The sequence below is a fragment of the Clupea harengus genome, chromosome 18, assembly GCF_900700415.2.
Source record: "Clupea harengus chromosome 18, Ch_v2.0.2, whole genome shotgun sequence".
Taxonomy (NCBI): domain Eukaryota; kingdom Metazoa; phylum Chordata; class Actinopteri; order Clupeiformes; family Clupeidae; genus Clupea; species Clupea harengus.
This window is the reverse complement of record NC_045169.1, coordinates 990,133-1,010,595: the sequence shown is the minus strand read 5'-3', so window position 1 is coordinate 1,010,595 and position 20,463 is coordinate 990,133. Positions and strand designations below refer to the sequence as shown.

Sequence of the window (20,463 nt, the reverse complement as noted above, 5' to 3'; positions counted from 1 at the left end):
CATTACATATATTTGGTATGCATGGGTGTATATTTTAAGTAAGGGTCCAGACAGGGAACATCTGAAGTTTTGAGTTGGTGTATGTGAATAGTTGACCTTCTTGGACATGTCAGCACACCAAGGACACTCCATGAAGGTGATTGAGCATAGCCATTTAGTTTGTGTCCTAGCCAGTGGTGATGTGGTTTTTGAGCATGCAGTCCCATTGGGTTTTGATTTCCTGGCGGCAGCTTTTGGCGCTATATATGCTGCTGGTGGCTGATGAGCTGGATGGGGGTCAGAGCCCCTCAAACCCTGATGGGGTTGGCGGCGCATGTGGAGGGGCTCAGGCAGGGTCATATTCCCATGACTGCAGGAAATGAGTTGTTTATTTCTTCTGTGGCTACCCCATTCAATTGCCCCTCCCCTTCAAAAAAAACAGTATCAAGGGATAATCTTCCATCAGTACTCATCAGAGAGACAATGTCATGAAGAAAGAACATGAACTACAGAGGACAAGAGAGACATAACAACCAGGCGGAATCCTGAGGGAGGGAGAGATGAACAATGAAAAAGAAAATAAATATGGGGCAGGAGAGATAAATAAAAAAGTCAAAGAAAGTCAGCGCTTACTTGGGATTCGGAGAGAGTGCAGAATGTAGTAAATCATAAAAACTGAAATTATAGCCTAAAACCATAACTTGAAGATTGGCAATAAACTACACAAACAGGTTCACCACAGAGAGGGGAACTACTGCTCGCTGGCTTGCTTGTGAAAATGACTTATACGTCCCTGGTGGGCCATTCAGTGAAGTCAACTTGGGGGCAAAACAGCCACCCATGTCCTGCTATGCTCCAAAAATAAAGTGCAGTGACATGGTGTCAATGACAATGAGGGCTACATCTGCTTGGGTCACAGCAGTGCATTTGACAAACTCCACTCCTGGGGAAGACAGCTTCTCACACAGTCTCCACTGACCCCTTTGTGCAGGTCAGTTCATATGCTTCTCATGGGTCTGCTAAGGTCTGAGCTTTGAAGATCAACAAAGTAGTTGCTCTTGTCTTTGCGTGCATTAACTGATGATGATGATGATGGTGATGCCCAGTATTGGCCTGACACATTTTGTCCACAAAACATTCACCCTTTTACATAACAGGGGTGAGGGTTCCCAAAGCCTCCTTAATGCAACGGCATTCTAATTTTCGTTATACACGGGGAAAGATGTTCAATTCCTCGTGCTATGGGTTGAGGACTTCCCACAGCGGCGAAACCTTTCACGGTCACATGCAAGTACTCATGAATTTCATACATCAGACCATAACCTCACCTACCAGACCAAATCTCAAATAGGCCCTATTCTCAGTTTGAATAGCACCAGGACAGAGCCATCGGGATTGGCTCCTGGGCTTTTGTCTATGTTGAGAGCCATCAGACATGGGTCCTGGCTTTTGTGCGTCTTGGAGCTATAGCTATTAGACCCTGATTGTTGGCTCTATGTAGGTACTACATATGATACAAATCTGGAGATTAATTCATTTATATTCATTAATGTTTTTTCATGAAACATGACCGGTTGTTCTTTATTTGATAGCTATATCAATGCTCATTGTCTATGTTATTAGAACTCCCCTTATGATGTTACCTAAGAACTAGCTTTGAGTCTTTGCTACAGTGCAATATTAAATGCTTGTGGATAATACAATGTAAAAATACACTCCGTTGCTTAAGAGAGGTGGCAATTCAACTGTGTAATCATCTTAAGGGATGTAATTTGTGGTGCTGTTAAACTGTATTGAATTAAACACAAATGTGTTTCTGTTATTCCGCCCAGCCCCACTAATTGGCATGCAGTGGTCAAAATAATAGAAACACTTGACAGCACAATACAATTCAACAGCACTACAAACGGCAGCATCTATAATGAACATACAGTTTAATCAACAGCTCTCTAAATTAGTTGAAACTAATACAGATGTATTGCAGGACTGTTGTATTAGACTGCACCACTTTCAGCTATAAATACTTGGTCATGTTATATCAATCCATTTCTTCCAGCTTATTTTCATGACAGGTTTTTGAAACAAAGACTTCTCAAACAAGTGCTTTGTTCGTTTTGTCTGTTTTCACAGGTCTGCAGAATTTAACTGACCAGGCCTCAATGAACAACTTCAGCATCCAGAGATCCTCCACCTGAAGACTGCTACCTATCTTCCCGCCATCACTAGACACTTGATTTGTCACACCCAAATGAATAATTCAAAAAGAAGCAACACACTGTAAAATATTATAGCATGAGCATCGATTCTTTCTTGCTGATTGTGAATACACGCATTGCAGTGATTGCTGCAGATCACAGACAGCGTTCCACTGTAAGAAGTTTATATTTCAACTCTCTGTTCTGGCAACCTACCAGTATCTGTTATTGTTTTGTAAAGTTCACAGTTCTCTTGTCTTTACAGGACAATGCAGCGCTTCACACCCTCGCCATAGACACATACACGTTGTGGTGTCGTCACCGGAAAGCACATAGCTGTATTGGCGACAGGGTCTTAAACTATGTTAATGGCATGAAGTCAAATTCCGATTTTTGATTCACTAGGAATCCACAGTGACACATCCACTCAGGACAGAGTCATCTTGGCCAACGCCTTTGGCACGTTGGGTTTCCATCGCAGTGGCAACAGACAGACACCAGTAACTGGTGTTTTTATCTGCACAGCAGCAGAGGCCATAGTCAGGGATATTATCATGGGCTCGGCTACTGTGCTATTTTAAACGTGCTTGTCATAGCTGGGGCATTGTGGTTCTCTCTCCATTTCCTCCTTTAAAATGTTAAATGTATTTATTGATAGCTCTACTGATGACTGTAATGTGTCCTCAGCTCTCAGTACATAACTTCAATGTCAGAGCAGTTATGTGTCACTGACAAGACTATTCCACATCGTAAATAGATTTGTCTCGAAGACATTCATTTAATTTTTTTTTTATATAATTTGTATCACCAAGGTTTTCTATTTCCTCTTGGCAAAACAGGTAGGCTATGTTAAAAATGTGTAACTAGTCGGTAACACTTTAAATTGCAACCCGTCAATTACAGAGAAATGACCTGTCAAGTAAGTCAAAAGTAAGTAAAGGGTACGATTGTAGAAGTGAGTGGTTACAACTGGGCAATTTCCAAACATTTTACACATAAGAACCCTATAACTATGATTTCAAATTCACTGTACCTCTAAACATAATTAGAGGTTACTAAATATTACTTTAGGGTATGATGGTAGATGTAAGTGGTCACTGGGCTGTAAATTCTATCATACCCTTAAAGGTATCCCTTCTTTGGGATTCTTAGGGATCAACCTGGGCCCTATTTGTAGATATTTTTGGGTCCAAACTTTTATTAAGGACAATTAACGATCAAAATTGATCCAGTATTGAGTTTGAATGCTAAAACGATGGAATCCTATGAGGCAAGCCAGCACGTCAAAGTAAACCACTTGTTTTTTCCACTGGCAGGCTCGTAAATGTTATTATAAGGGTCTAAAAACATTGAAATGATCCCTACAGAGATACACCTGTGTCTGTTTACCTCAATAACTGTCAAGAAATGGTAGAAAATGACTGTTTGCACAGTTAGTGTTTTAGCTTTCTCTTCTTCCGGTCTCTGACGTAGCACCCTATCAGTGCCTGTAGTCGACTGCCCTACCGTGTGGTGCTGCAGTGGGCACTCGGAGGAGATCGCCCCCCTTCAATAATCAACTACAGGCACAGAGATGTCACATTGAGATACAGTTGCTGAGTGTCCTTGGACACAGTTGAGCTTTCTTAAGACTCTTTTCCCCATATTTCATCAGAGTACAAAAATCACACCTGCAAGCTTTAAGAATAACAAAATGGTGCAATATTGGAGAAAAGCAACATTGGACATTCAACTGCTCACAGAAGATGTTTTTTGTATAGACTGTGGAATAAGAATTGAACCATTCAATCATTCATAACTTTGGCTTATCAGTTTTTCAGATGGAAACCATAAAAAGCCAGACCAACACAAATATTAGAATTTCCATTCTGCCTTTTTAAGCAGACTGAGTCCTGATGTGATGTTGGCAACTGCCATTCAAGTCATGGATTGCCCCCCCTGAGGTTGTCTGGGTACATAGTGTTGAGCTGTCTCGCTCCTGTGACAGTAACAGTAATTCAGATGGAATCTGACTCTAAACAAATAGAATGTCAGCCTTATTTTAGGATTCATTCTAAGGACCTCGAGGGACCTGTGTAATCACGGGCACTAGAACCAATCTAGTTTTCAAGCAGTGTATGCATGACTGTAGACTCTCATGCCTGACCTCTGGGAATGGTGATCCTGAAGTCGAGCTCTCTCTCCTCCAGATGGTAGAGGGCCACCTCCTGCAGACGAGCCCTCTCCAGCTCCGACAGACTCTGGATGGGCACCGGCTGGAGCTTCACACTCTGACCCAGCATGGTAGTCCACGTGTGGTCACCCTGAGAACAAAGGAGCATTTGTGAAGTACTCCGATATGTGTCCTTATATTATTATGCATGATTATATGAGTGGCAAAGACCAGGTCCAGTAGAGACAGAAACAGATTCTTCATTCAATTCGATTCAATTTATATAGCGCCAAAACAATACAATTGTCTCAAGGCGCTTTACAGAGCCCAGTGTCTTTTAAATTTCTTTTCTTTTTCCTTCCACAAGAAGAATTTAAATCTGATTACTGTTTAAATTACATGAAAAGTTGTGGATTAAATATTGTAAAATATTAGATTAGATTATAATGATAAAATGTAGATGCTGCCAGAAGATATTCTTCTTCTTCTCCAGACCTCAGACACGGCACATTCATTTCCTCCTTTAGTCCATTAAGTCCACACAAAACTACTCCATGCATGTTTATGTCTCTAGGCAATAATAAGATGTTGCTCCCTTTCTCTCTCGCTCTGTGTGTGTGTGTGTGTGTGTGAGTGTGTGTGCGTGTGCGTGTGCGTGTGTGAGTGTGTGTGTGTGTGTGTGTGTGTGTGTGTGTGTGTGTGTGTGTGTGTGTGTGTGTGTGTGTGTGTGCGTGTGTGTGTGTGGAAGGGGACTATGACACCACATCTGGACTGAGAGGAGGATTCACTGTGCATTGTTTATTGATCTCACTTCTCTCCTTTATTTCCTTTCCCTTTGCGTTTTTGTTTTATGTCAAACACAAGCCACTTTTCTTTTGTGGAGGAGGCTGTGGTCTGGTGTATCAAATGATAAGCAGAAGATGGGAGACTCAAATGCGGAGAGCAAGAATGCAGCAAAGAGAGAAGGCTTAGCTAGTGACTGAAAAGCTCTTCTATTTGTGGGGGTGGGGTATCACTGCTGAGATGGATGTAGAATGTTTATGGTTCCAACAACTCTCCTTGGTCCTTTCAGATAGTCATGGTCAGGAGTATAGCGGGGGAGGGGGGTAGAATGACTGCAGGGTGAAGAGTTAAGGGTAGAGTCAGTGATTCTGCTGAAAGGTTGTTGGCATTTGATCTCGACAGCCAATAAAATGACACCCCTCCCTTCTGTGCTCCTGTGTGTTGATTGGCTGGAAATGTTCATGGCTTGATCTGAGTCACTATGTTTGTTTCCCATGTGCAGAGTCAGGGCTGAGAATAAACACCGGACATGTTTTGACTGCAATCACTGAATGGATAGCTAGAGGATTGTGAGGAGCAGTTCACTGAATTTATCAGACATATATTAGATTAAAATTGCAGATGTGTAATAGATAATGTGTAGTTGCAGATGTGTGTTTGTAGATGTGTAATAGATAATGTGTGTTTGCAGATGTGTAATAGATAATGTGTGTTTGCAGATGTGTGTTTGCAGATGTGTAATAGATAATGTGTGTTTGCAGGTGTGTAATATATAATGTGTGTTTGCAGATGTGTAATATATAATGTGTAATAGATAATGTGTGTTTGCAGATGTGTAATAGATAATGTGTGTTTGCAGATGTGTAATATATAATGTGTGTTTGCAGGTGTGTAATATATAATGTGTGTTTGCAGATGTGTAATATATAATGTGTAATAGATAATGTGTGTTTGCAGATGTGTAATAGATAATGTGTGTTTGCAGATGTGTAATATATAATGTGTGTTTGTAGATGTGTAATATATAATGTGTGTTTGCAGATGTGTAATAGATAATGTGTGTTTGCAGATGTGTAATAGATAATGTGTGTTTGCAGATGTGTAATATATAATGTGTGTAATAGATAATGTGTGTTTGCAGATGTGTAATAGATAATGTGTGTTTGCAGATGTGTAATAGATAATGTGTGTTTGCAGATGTGTAATATATAATGTGTGTTTGCAGATGTGTAATAGATAATGTGTGTTTGTAGATAATGTGTGTTTGTAGATAATGTGTGTTTGTATATGTGTAATATATAATGTGTGTAATAGATAATGTGTGTTTGTATATGTGTAATATATAATGTGTGTAATAGATAATGTGTGTTTGTATATGTGTAATATATAATGTGTGTAATAGATAATGTGTGTTTGTATATGTGTAATAGATAATGTGTGTAATAGATAATGTGTAATATATAATGTGTGTTTGTAGATGTGTAATAGATAATGTGTGTTTGTAGATAATGTGTGTTTGTAGATAATGTGTGTTTGTATATGTGTAATAGATAATGTGTGTTTGTAGATGTGTAATATATAATGTGTGTAATAGATAATGTGTGTTTGCAGATGTGTAATAGATAATGTGTCGTTGCAGATGTGTGTTTGCAGATGTGTAATAGATAATGTGTCGTTGCAGATGTGTGTTTGCAGATGTGTAATAGATAATGTGTGTTTGCAGATGTGTAATAGATAATGTGTGTTTGCAGATGTGTAATAGATAATGTGTATTTGCAGATGTGTAATATATAATGTGTATTTGCAGATGTGTAATATATAATGTATATTTGCAGATGTGTAATATATAATGTTTCGTTGCTCTGTGGTCTCTGCTGGTCAAAGCTGTGAAACTCTCTGTCCTGACCCAAGACTGGACCTGCTGTGTGACATTGGTCCTAAATCACAAATACAAGATTCTGAAGTGCAAAGAGAACTAAGTTTATCACATTGACTGCCTCGATTTAGTGTACTCAATTAACAGAATAATGGCTGGAGATAGTCCATTGTATCTAGGTTTAGTCCAGGTTTCCTGGTTTACTTGAACCTGAATTCTGATTCTGTGAAGCTGTATAATTTGATTTTGTGGAACTTATATAGTGTAATTGTTTTTGGTACTGACAGCACCCATTGCTTTGATATGACGTTATTCATTTAGCATCATGAAACCTTTGGAAAGGTTCATCCATGACCAAGAGGATGTCACCCCAGAATTAAAAGAGGCACCCATTGGCATACCATTACTGTCCATTGTACTATATGTGTGCCTCCTTTCTGGAGGTCTAGGGGTGAGAAGGGGAGTTGTGGTTCAGGATCCAAATGAAGAACCCCCCTGCTTTGGCCCTGGTTAGTCTGTTCCACCAACACACACCTCACCCCTTCAATGGCCCCGTGTGTTAAAGAGAAGCCTGCTCAAAGGACATGACATTTTTCTTAATTTCATTTAGAGAAGAGGTCAGAGTTTGAAAACATATCCCACGTAGCATGTTACTACGGTGCCCTTAAGATCTTGAGTTCTAGCTCTATGCTGAGAGTCTTCCAGGACTCTTAAAGGTCACTGTAGACTCATCTCGTGATGATATTATCAATCCATTTCCTTTAACACGCATGCAGATCTCTGGGGATGCTTCAGTATTGAAATACACTGCAATAGAACACAAGCAGATTTGGTACATTTACAGCATACAGTGTTTCTGTATATTTCAAACAACCAATTTGGTCATTGATGTTTATATTGTATATATCCTATCCTATACCCAACAGTCCAAATGAAGACACTATCCATGTCCATTTTTAGTGCAAACAAGTCATTTTATGATGTTCCACTGGGCATTAGTAATGCTTTAGAACAGTGGTCTTCAACCTTTTTCAGCCCAAGGACCCCTTGGCTGAGAGGGACACTGAGCAGGGACCCCCACCCCCGCCGCCCCAAATTTAGGCCTGATATTCATATATTTGATTTGGAACTAAGTGTCAGTCACACACACACACACACACACACACACACTCCCCTACACATGTTTGAACAGATTTACATATCATCTGTAACACATAACTCGTTTCAATTTATTCTGTTTATTATTGACATTTTTTCTCCCTTACAGTTAGCCATCAGTCTGTATTCAATTAGGGAGGGACAAAGACTTGAGTAGCTTGAGAAGCTTAAGTATGGATGAAATATCTCATACCTAGTGAGAGGGCTGACGTTTGACAATTCATCACTCATGTCTTTGGCAACAACAATCTCCCTATGAAGCATGCAGTGCGTCACACATGGCTCTTGCACCGTCTGTGCACATCGCGACACATTTTGGGCAGGGTATATCATGTTCACGGAAAAAGCGTCGATCACTTTGAAAATCTCTGAACTTGTTGTACGTCCAGGCAGCTGCTTACAGAATAGATTCCTCCTGCATCTCATTTTGGTCGACAAACCACACAAACGCTAAAAGCTGAGCGTCGTTTGACACATCAGTTTTCATCTAATTGTACTGCAAAATAATCTGCCTTCGGGAGTTTCGCGACAAGTTGTGCCCTCACATCAGCTGCCAATTCATCAATAGGGCGGGCAATGGGATGCTTTTCAATTTTTTTACGCACTCATCCTTCCCAAACATTATTTTGCACATATCACTAGCTGCTGGCAATATTAAACTTTCCGCAATTGTGTATGGCTTTTTGGTCTGAGCAACACCACGCACACTGGCAATTCGTCACCATCGGTCTCTTTGTAGGTGAAGCCAAACTTCAGATAATTATCTGAATATAACGTTTTTCATTTTTGGAAGAGGGGAAAAATGCATCAGATGAAATAATGCACTCTGTAAGTGCAAGTGCAAAAGGCACTGTGGGGTCTACACTGCACCAACAAGCAGATATTTGTACATGGAAGAAGAATTTTTTGGTGCTTAACCCTGGAGCCTTCAAAGGCATGATGGCAGTCTACTGCAGGCTTGAACTAATGTATCCACATGCTAGCCTCCGACATGTGACTACAAAACATTTAGATAAACAGGACAGCTTCCTTGGCTTACTTCCTTCAGATATGTCAGAATCACAAGCAAATGAGGCAAACTAAAATTAGAAGCAGGATTCACACGGAGGCACTTTTTTTAAACTTTTGTTTTCTAGCAAGGAGATAAGCATGATTATAGCAAGGAATTTTCTCTTGGATGTTTGTGTTGTGTAAAGCATATCTTCTACCTTATTGCAGTTCGGAAAACTGGCATAGTGTCTCTGATGTGAACACTGATATCAGTGATTGTGTACGAACAGTGTGATGGCTACCAGATGCATCGGGGGAAAAGGACTGCCCTGAGTGAGTGTTACAATATCAGACTTGCCAAACCCATTTCACTCAAGGGACAACAGAGCCAATCCATCCATACACATTTTTGTCTTCAGAGAGAAATGGAATATGAAGACTGTACCTGGAGTGCCCACAAACTAAAATCGCAGGAAGAGCAATTTCATCAGCTCCATTTGATCTACTGCATACTTCATACCTTAAACAGAAAAGTTGATTTGCTTTGAAATGTTAAGTGAAAGAATCTGAGCTGATCTCCGCTGTCAACACTTGTTGAGAGAGGACAAAAAGTGAATCCTTTGTGGCCTGCCAGGAAATTGGTGTTGCCGTAGACTACAAAGTCTCCAAAAAGCTACCTAAGGCGCTTATTTGACCACCATAAATGAGCAAAGAAAAGCACCATGTAAAAGGTTGTAAATGAATCATGCTTAGACATCACAGTGTAAAAATGCTAATGTTAGGGTCCAGAAAGTCTTCCAACTTATCTAACATGTCACATACAGACACACTCTTTCTCTCTCTCTCTCTCTTCCTTTCTCTCTCTCTCTCTCTCTCTCTCTCTCTCTCTCTCTCTCTCTCTCACACACACACACACACACACGCATCAGAAGCAGTCACCCTCCAGGAGACATCAGTAGACATAAGTTGATAAAAACACTCCTCCTCCACCTCTACAAAGGCTGACGACGTGCATTCATTCATTCATTCCAAGAAGAGAGATGAAATTGACTTTCAAGGAGTGTTAGATGTGGAGCACAATGGCTCTCTTTAGTTCAGCCTTCATGCACTTCTGTGCTTCACTCACGGGAAACAAGAGTAAACACTGTGATGAATCAGAATCATGTGTTTCACACCCAGAAGCAAATCAACTCTTATTCATTCTGACTCGGCACAAAAGTCAATAGGCTTGAATACAACTCACAGGTGAGCATACTGATGGATAAATACTTACAGTACTGACCTCTATGCTCTATTTATCAACTCCATTGCAGAGTTCAAATTTTTAAGTAAAGATGAAAATGTCAAGACAGCAACAAATCCTCCATTCGCATAAATACCTCCATTCAACTCATAACACAAGTACAGTATGCTCCAACAATGAAAACGCCATTTCAGCATGGAGACAGTAGTACATCGAGACAATGAAAGAGAGAACTCTACCTGAAGTCTGGGGCTGGTCACGGACGATCACAGTCACACACAACAAAAGGCAAAAACAAGAACTAACTCCAAGAGTGTTGGCATGTGAAAGAAGAAAGCCAGGCATGTGGCATTCAACACGGCAAACACACCACAGTCAGGCCAGGCAGAGATCAGCTCTTTTAATCTGCTGCCCCCTGACGTTATACAGAGTGAGGCAACTCTACTGCCAAGATGGAACTTTGTAAACAGCCAGATTGCTGGGGATGGGATGAGAGCAGAGGAGGAGGAGAGACAAACAGAAGGGGAGGAGATGAGTGTGAGGGAGGGAGGGAGGAGATGAGTGTGAGAGAGGGAGGGAGGGAGGGAGGGAGGGAGGGAGCACCAGACACGGAGGCTCATTTTAACAAGAGCTTCCCTCATCCTGAGAACCTCTCCCTGTGCCTCGCGACTGGAGTCCATGGCAGTACAATACACGCACAGAGAGAGAAAAGTGGATACTCACCTTCAACACACACACACACACACACACACACACACACACACACACACACACACACACTCCTAAATATAAACAGCCTGGGTATATGGGTATATGTTTTTTTTACCCCCTCCCAACCTCCCAGCATGCATCTGGTAGGGGTAGTTTCTTTTGCCAGCACTCCACATGGACTGTGATAATGATCTGGTAGGGCATTGTTATTCTTTGAGATGCCATTTGAGCAATGCACTGGTCACCGTGTGACTGTGGATTATGCAGTAATGTCAGTCTGTTCTGTGTCAAATGCCCACGGATGATAACTATCACCCTGATGTCAAGGTCTTCTGGTCTTAATAGGAGTGTGGGCACATTCATACAGTATGTAGGTCTGATGTGTTGTGCAACCGAGGAGAGAGACAGAGAATGAATGGAAAATTCCAGTTCTGGCTTCCTGTTCCACCAAATGCCATGGGATTGAGCTCAAGCCCCGCTCAGCAATAGGAATACACTGCTAGATACACAACAGCAGCAGCAGCAGGAGATACACCTTGACTTCTGCTGCTCTGCTGATGTTCAGAGACTCAACATAACATTTTAGAAACAGGCATTTCAGTTCTTTGTGTGTTCATGTTAACATATGCACTTGTAAGCACGTGTGTGTGTATGTGTGTGTGTGTGTGTGTGTGAGTTAGAGACAGAAAGAGCTACAGTTCAGCAACTCTCCCAGGATGAATTGCATCAAGCCTAAATGCCCTAAGCTTTTGTTTGGGCCTTGGTTCTTGCTCATCTAATGATCTCATTAGTTCAGTTAGTGCAGAGGATTCCTCATGAACTGGCAGCTTGAGAAGATTACTATCAGGCTTTCTATGCTAACCCATTGTAGTCTCATACACATGCAGGTTGCCCAAAGAGAGACTCCATCTTGACTCCAGAGCTTTCCGTTCAAACTAAGTGTAAACTATGCATAGTGTCCATCTGTATTAGGCTTATTATACGTATCTCTGGGTCCTGGACACACATTTATTGGAATGGACTACGCATACCAGAAATACCAGAGACGTCTGCACAGACATTTAGAGTGCCTTCCACCCCCCCCCCACCCTCTCTCTCTCTCTCTCTCTCTCTCTCTCTCCCTCTCTCTCTCTCTTTCTCTCTCTCTCTCTCCCTCTCTCTCTCTCTCTCTCTCTCTTTCTCTCTCTACTGAGCAGTGGCATTTACTACCAGTCTCTGAGGACCCAGGGCATCTTGTTTAACGGCTCATCCATTATCACGTCAACCTTCCCAACCAATTTTCCACAGACTGCGGGTGCGGGGGCCTGGTGGGTGGAGGAGGTGTTGAGGTGAATATGAGTTTGGGGACTGGCAACACTGGTGACCATGGATGGCCAGGAGTCTCTCTGTTTCTTTCTTTGGTAACTTCATTTTGCCAGCTTCATAGTCATTTCAAACAAATACAATGTTTTGTTGCAGTTATTCAATCAAACACATGGTGTGATGTTATTGCCATGAACTGGCGGTCACAACGGGTAAGATGAGTGTTCTGTTAAGAAGCACTGCAACTCTTAAACGAAATCAAAGTAAGTGTTAATATGATACACCCCCCCACCCCCAAAGACGAGGTGTTGTCTTTCTCTTCCATCCTGACCGTGAACAGGGAATGTAGAGCTCTTCAATTTCATTCTTCTAACCTCCGACCCCGTGACCAGGTCACAGTCATCCTGTTTTGCCCATAAGAGAGCAGCTTTGATGGCTGGGGTGATCTAATGACCTGGACATGTATGATCAAAGCAGGATCGCTGAGACAGGATCGCTGAGGTAGGATCAGTGAGACAGGATGGAGATATATTCAGCATGTGTACTTTTAAAGTGCTAACAGCAACGTTCTGTACAAGGACATACTTCCTGGATGTGCACACGTATCGCAAGCCCACATAGCACAGGTGATGATCTACAAGATGTGGAGAGGGCAATAATGTGAGTAATAACATATCCAAGAGGATCCACCCCACCCTGGTTAAAACAAGACCTTACATGTTTGGGGGTTCAGGAGGTAGAGGAGTCATTCAGCAATCGGAAGGTTGCTAGTTCCATCCCGACTCCTCCTCACCAAGTGTCAAAGTGTCCTTGATCAAAGACACTGAACCCCCAACCGCTGCAGGTTGGCAGCTTAGATAGTAGTCTCCGCCATCGGCGTGTGAATGGGTAGATGTCGGAGGCATTCATCTGTAAAGCGCTTTGAGTGCTCGATGAATAGAAAAGCGCTATATAAATGCATTCCATTTATATGTTTGATTGGGAATAGTTAATAACTTTATATACAGAAAGGTTGTGATCAATCCATTTATATTTTATGCTAAATATGAAGACATTCCCAGCCAATGGACATCATGAATCCAGCTGACACAGGCTGTGGTGACCTCAGTCATGAGCGGATCTAAGTGGTAACATGAGCAGCGCACGGCTGTAAAGCATCAGGGGCTGGAGCCAGAGAGGCAGCTCAAAGCATACACATCAATTTCTTTCCCCAGTTCAACAGCTCGACATTTGATTCCAGCCAATAATGATACCAAGTAAAGCCCTTTGTTTTCACACAGGTATCTGAAATGGGTGAAGCCTTTCCCACTCGCAGAATGTCCTGTTGTGCATCTCTTCTTTGCCTAAGCCAATGATAACTTTGAGTGAAGAAGGATGGCTTTGTTTCATTTGTTAAGGTAATTCTAGACAGTTGGGAAACTAAAATATACTATTATTATCATTGTTATTATTACTATAGTAGTAGTAGTAGTAGTAGTATAACTAGGACTTAACACAAGGCATAGAAACACAAAGTGCTTTAAAACCCATAGCAACAGTAAATGTAGAACAGAAGGTAAAACAGAAGGACCACTCACAACTAGGCACAATAAGGTTGCGACAAAAAAATTGTTAGAATACCAACTAACCTCAACAACAAAGGTTAAAAAAAACAGAAAAAAATCCAATCTGATGCAGAGTTTACAACTGCTCATTGACTTTATCGCCCCCTGCAGTTCGATATTTGCTGGTGCAAGACTAATCTCGTACATCAGTCTTCACCGGAATGTGGAAATCCTGTTAGTAATCACTGATTGTGACAAATTGGCCTTCGTTGAGTGACAAATCAATTGCTTGCTTTTCTGAGCATCCACAGGAGCACACAGTGTCATATTTTCAATGCTGATCATGGATATTGGAGATTTTGAGTTTGGGATTTTCAGAGGCCATCCAACAGATCTGGTTTAAATTGCAGAAAACACTTAGCTCATGAAGTAATTCAGTGAAACATTATTGCATCCTTACTTATGACAATGACATAAGATGTAGCATATGTCAGATGATGTCAGTATGGATAGTTGTGAATATAATTGTAAATGTATACAGTGCATATACAGTGTAATGTGGTGTAGTATTGTGGTTCCATGGTACCAAAAGCTACCCAGGGTTACAATATGACTTTCAAAACAGGGAATGTATGCAAAATCCAAAGTGCTAAAGAATAATACACTATGTGATCTACATACTGTGACTAATTATTATAAAAAGCATTGCTTGACAGAAATGAAATTTGGCATCGGGTAATTTGTTTATTTCTTTCAGGTTTAGAGGGAAGGATTTGATGTTGAAAACCTCTAGATGGAACAAAATAATAAACAACCAGAGAGCAACAACATAGGTACAAGATGACTTCTGGTATCACCAAGTAAACATGTCAGATGACAGGAAATGACCCAAATGTGATTTGGACCCTTCTTTCTGCCATCATCACCTAGTGCCTCCCTATGCTCCCCGAGGGGTGGCACAGGAAATGCCACTTCTGAAAACATCCATAGAGGATGCCATGTTACTCCAAACAGGACATCCCCCACCCATCAACGCTGCCCTTCCGGTCCGCTCAGCCACCATGGACCTTTATCCAAACCACATCTAGTGCCACTGACATCCAGAGGGCCAGCCCAAGTTCATGTGACATGCAGTCCACCACGTTTTGTGAAACATTGATGAGAGAGCTCCAAAGAAGTTCCTCTACAGCACATTTGTAGTATATGTTCTATATCTGGCTTTTGTAGGTGACCTTTTGTGATTTGGCGTTACCTCTTTAGAAGGCTTTACCTCTGTACAATTTCAGCCAACCATTCCAATACCTACCTGTATTTTCACCAATAACATGGATGCCAAACTGTCTCAGGTCCAACTGTATGCGCTGTAACTGCAGTCATCTTGTTGTATCTTGTTGTAATTATGTGTTATTAAGCTCTGAACTGTATTCACATGAGCTGAAATAAATTAAAAACCTAACTCTAAGTAATTATCTCCTGATGTTTTATGTGTTCATCAGACGTGAGAGGGCTTGAGTGAGAGGCTTAGGCCTATAGTGAAGACACAGTGAACGACCCCCAAAGGGTTTATTAGTCTTATTCTAGGTCTTATTCATGTGTTACTTTGTTCATTTGCTTGTTTGAAGGTGTTAAACTGTGCAACAACTACTGTACGTACATTCAAACATAAACTGCACTTTCACGGCACTGTTTCCACATTAGTTTTGCTTTCTATCTATCTTTCATACACATTACAATTGTATAGTGGGGCAAACTAAAGCAAAAAATGATTCGACATGTTTTGGAGATGTTTGAAATGCTTGAAATAAAAACGTGTTAATAATTGACATCCCATTTCCAGTGCTTAGAGAGAACTAGCAGCAAAGAGTAAGCTTTCTATACACAAGTCATGAGTCAATGGGAGTTTTCTTTATACTCTTCTTATATAATTGTTACACAACATTTGTAGTAGGCCAATGACGTCTGAAGCATTTTGAGCCTCTCAGCTGTCCTGTCACGCAGTTGAACCTCTCCTCATCATAGCATCTGTCATATTGGCCACGGTTGTATCCTGAGGTCAAGATGCGTGGGCACAAAGCCATAGCTAGCTCAAATAGCGCTGTACACTGCAGGTCATTCCCACCCTTGGAAGAAGCTTAAGTTGATTCTGTGCCTGGAGTGGCAGCACAGGGATTCTGATGCACTCATTCACATTCCATTCTTCAGAACTGATGACACAGGAATGAAGGGGAAAACACGGAGAAATTCTTTCACTGCATTTCTGCATTAGCTCCAATTAAAATCATTGTTATGGAGAATATATCCTCTGGTTTGCAGATGTAGGCAGCAGGCACAGCGAACACTCTGCACCCTTAGTCATCAAATGATGAAGAACAAGAACTAGGCTGATGGAAGTGCTAGAGGATGTGGCCGATGTGGTTCATTCCTCTGGCATTCATCTATTTAGAGGAAAATGAGAGGTCTATGAAAAGAACACGTTTTGGTGTCGTTTGTATAGAAGTGAGAGGTTATAGGGCATCTCTTGAGGTTGGCCCCAACTATAGGAAAATATATCCCTCTCTTATTGTCCACAAGTCAAGTAGAAAATACATCAAATATATCCCTCTCTTACTGTCCACAAGTCAAGTAGAAAATAAATAAAATATATCCCTCTCTTACTGTCCACAAGTCAAGTAGAAAATAAATAAAATATATCCCTCTCTTACTGTCCACAAGTCAAGTAGAAAATAAATAAAATATATCCCTCTCTTACTGTCCACAAGTCAAGTAGAAAATGAATAAAATATATCCTTCTCTTATTGTCCACAAGTCAAGTAGAAAATAAATAAAATATATCCCTCTCTTACTGTCCACAAGTCAAGTAGAAAATAAATAAAATATATCCCTTTCTTAGCATCCACAAGTCAAGTAGAAAATAAATAAAATATATCCTTCTCTTATTGTCCACAAGTCAAGTAGAAAATAAATAAAATATATCCCTCTCTTATTGTCCACAAGTCAAGTAGAAAATAAATAAAATATATCCCTTTCTTAGCATCCACAAGTCAAGTAGAAAATAAATAAAATATATCCTTCTCTTATTGTCCACAAGTCAAGTAGAAAATAAATAAAATATATCCCTCTCTTATTGTCCACAAGTCAAGTAGAAAATAAATAAAATATATCCCTCTCTTATTGTCCACAAGTCAAGTAGAAAATAAATAAAATATATCCTTCTCTTATTGTCCACAAGTCAAGTAGAAAATAAATAAAATATATCCCTCTCTTACTGTCCACAAGTCAAGTAGAAAATAAATAAAATATATCCCTCTCTTATTATACACAAGTCAAGTAGAAAATAAATAAAATATATCCCTCTCTTACTGTCCACAGGTCAAGTACAAAATAAATAAAATATATCCCTCTCTTACTGTCCACAGGTCAAGTACAAAATAAATAAAATATATCCCTCTCTTATTATACACAAGTCAAGTAGAAAATAAATAAAATATATCCCTCTCTTATTGTCCACAAGTCAAGTAGAAAATAAATAATTTTTCTTCTTTACTCAGATGAGAAATTGACCTTAGCCCTTAACCTTGGAAGCTTTTTTGGAGTGACTTTCATTGGCCTTGTGTGATAAAAAACATTATGCAACATTTAAATCCTATTGCCATTGTAGGTTTTTGAGTTCTTGAGCGGTGCTATGATACAAAACTCCAATTATGTAAGGCAGATAAATCCTTCAACATGCTCACAGTAGTATATGCTTATTTGACAGGAGGTAAGCTATGTCAGCAAATTCACAGAGTGCTGATATAAAAGTTCCTGCTTTTTAATGTGTACTGCTTGCATTAATTAAACTATACTGGTGGCACCATGTTTACAGTCTCACATAAGCAGACAAGTCAAACTGCCCTCTTGTGCAACTGCACTCAAATTGTTAGGGAAATATTTCTTTGGCATTTTGTTGTGTGACTCAGGTTGCAGTCCCATCTGCAATCACTCTGATTTATGCGCACCAGGAGGTTTGAGAGATTGCTGGTTTCTAACTTTGTGGTTTTACAGTCATAACTCAATATATGAGAATTCCCAGAAGACAAAGAAGCAGAGAGATGCTTCATGTTTCATTCCAAGGTCTGCACTTTACATTGATGGCCAATGTGAGCGCCAAGTCTGCAGCTGCCGTTCTGGTGGAAAGGAGACGTGAGGATGGTGCCCCATATTAGACACGTAGGCGCTACAGGGTTGACAGTGAGCCGACACAATATGAAACAGAAAAGGGCAATATTGTGATAGCATTGCATAAGTTCTAAATGACAGAGGTTTGGTATCGTGTTATTGTACTAATCACTACAGCATGCACCTCAGAATCATCTTCCTTGACGTATGACAGCAAAAAATTGAGACAGAGAAAGACAGTGTTCTACTTCGTGTCCGACATCAGTCTTTGGGCTCATTGATTTCATGTACTGTCTGCATCTGGCCAACATCTGCACAAAACCAAGAAAATACAGGTACAAATGTAAAGATATATAAAATGACATTTAGGTAAGGGATCAATTCTTTTTTTGGTCTACAAACAGTGCAGGGATCTCTGACATACTGTAAAGACCTGCAATAGATGCTAAACGTGGTCTTCAATCTTTTCCTGCATCAGCCTAACACAGTCCACCACAGTCAAGCAAGGATCAAGCCCGACTTCACCATTGGACCCTCTTCCCCTCACGTCACCATTCCAATGTCTCTTCTCAAGACATATGGCTTTCATCATCCAAAATATCGGGCCATTTCCTATGCACCAGGCAACAGAAAATAAAATTTCCAGTTGGGACATTCTTGGATTCCGACAAATACTGGTGAATTATTTGCTGCGTAAAAAAATATTTGTCCTCTTGGATATTCACCCACCATGATCCATCAAAGCGCATCAGCGCTGTAGCCCACTACAATGGTAATTGGATAGAACCATTCCATTACACACACTGCAATCATTTGGTTAAGTAATCGGCAGCCAAATGGCTCTGAGAGTTACTACATGGGTAGAAAAGATCAACCACTCCTGCAAAAAAAAATGCATGTTTATCCAGCTTGATTTTGATGTCCCTATCATTCATCGTGTAAACAAGCAAGCACAAGATCTGTCTCCGCTGCTCCAGTGAACATCCTCCATTCCTCTACAGGTACAGTCAGATAGTCATGGTCTAAAGTTCAACAACTGCAGCAGTGGGTTTTATTGCAGGTTTTAACTGGTGTGAAATGTAATGAGGAAGTTGATTAAATGCGTTTGTTGTGAATGGAAGAGGAGAATGCGTATGATTCAAATCAAACTCACAAAGGCACTCAGTTCCCTGAGTAATGACTTGTCTTTTCTGTGGCTGACCGTGACCAGTTCACTGACCCCGCAGAACCCGCTTTGCAGGATTCACAGCCCCCTTTATATTACAAAGGAAGGAACTCTGACTGTGAACTATATGCTGTGCTGGACAAACCATTTGAGTCACTGCTTTAAAATCACCAGCATGATTTGAATGTAAGTAATGAACAGCTTTAAAAAAGATGCTTAAGATCACTAAGGATCTCTGTCCATCTGTCTCCATACTATGAAGGATTGAGTGTTTTTGAAAGACTTACAGCATAAGAGATTATCGTACAACTCACCACGTAGTAGAACTGCATGTCCTGGCGGACTGGATTCTCCATTAGCATCACTGTAGGCAGGGGTCCGTCCGATCCCACATAGAAGGAAACCATAACCAGGCAAACTTGGCTTTTTCTTGCTTTAAGTCTGCCTCTTTCACTTTGACTCTCAGCCTTAAGATCTGAGCTGTTAAACACAGATAAAGATCTCACCTTCACTTCCCCCCTGTCATTAGTTCTAGTCTGTGTTTCTCTGAAGATGTTAAAAATGAGAGTCACATCAGATCAGAACAGAGCTCCATGCACTTGTCTTCCAGGTCACTGCTGGTCCTCTGGCTTGCTATTGAGTACTTCCTGCAGCGGGCGGTGTACGAGTGCGTGTGTGAGTCTGAGCAAACATGTGTGTGTGTGAGTCCTGATAAAAAGCAGTGTCTTGCTGCAGGAGCCCAGCTCTCTGGTGGAGCACACTCAGAGCAGCCTGTCAACGACAGGAAACGTGCCCCTGGCCACGGGGAGAACTGCCCTGCTGAATGGCGCCTCTACTGGGAGGATCAGGGAAATGCAACTACTTGCCTGCAGGATAATTGACTTCTCTGGAACTGCATTGAATGAACACAGCAGTCATGTTCTCCCTCCCTCTATGCAGTCCAGAGTGAAAAACACATTCTTTACATATACATGCATATACATTTCTATCAGTCTATGTAGACATATAATCCATATACACATACAGAGGGAGACATGTGTCCCTCTGTATGTGTTCTTTATTCTGGAGGGCAGTAGCCATCATGTTAAGTAACGCCACACACACGGCCACAACTGGGATTGGTTGACCCTTGCGCTAGACTTTCCAGGTGAAGGTCAGAGATAATCCTTATACTGTGATAACAAATGATGTTCTCAGAAATCTCCAA

At 40.9% G+C, this 20,463-nt stretch overlaps 1 protein-coding gene across 1 annotated transcript in view; it reads right to left on the bottom strand.

The window, feature by feature from the left end:
* The window catches only part of arhgap36 (Rho GTPase activating protein 36), a 39,556-nt gene extending 19,539 nt beyond the window's left edge, over positions 1–20,017 (bottom strand). The window contains 2 exon segments of the mRNA XM_042710449.1: positions 4,321–4,477; positions 19,571–20,017. Coding sequence (XP_042566383.1) covers positions 4,321–4,477; positions 19,571–19,663 — 250 coding nt within the window. The 5' untranslated portion in view covers positions 19,664–20,017.
* Positions 20,018–20,463: the final 446 nt, after the last annotated feature.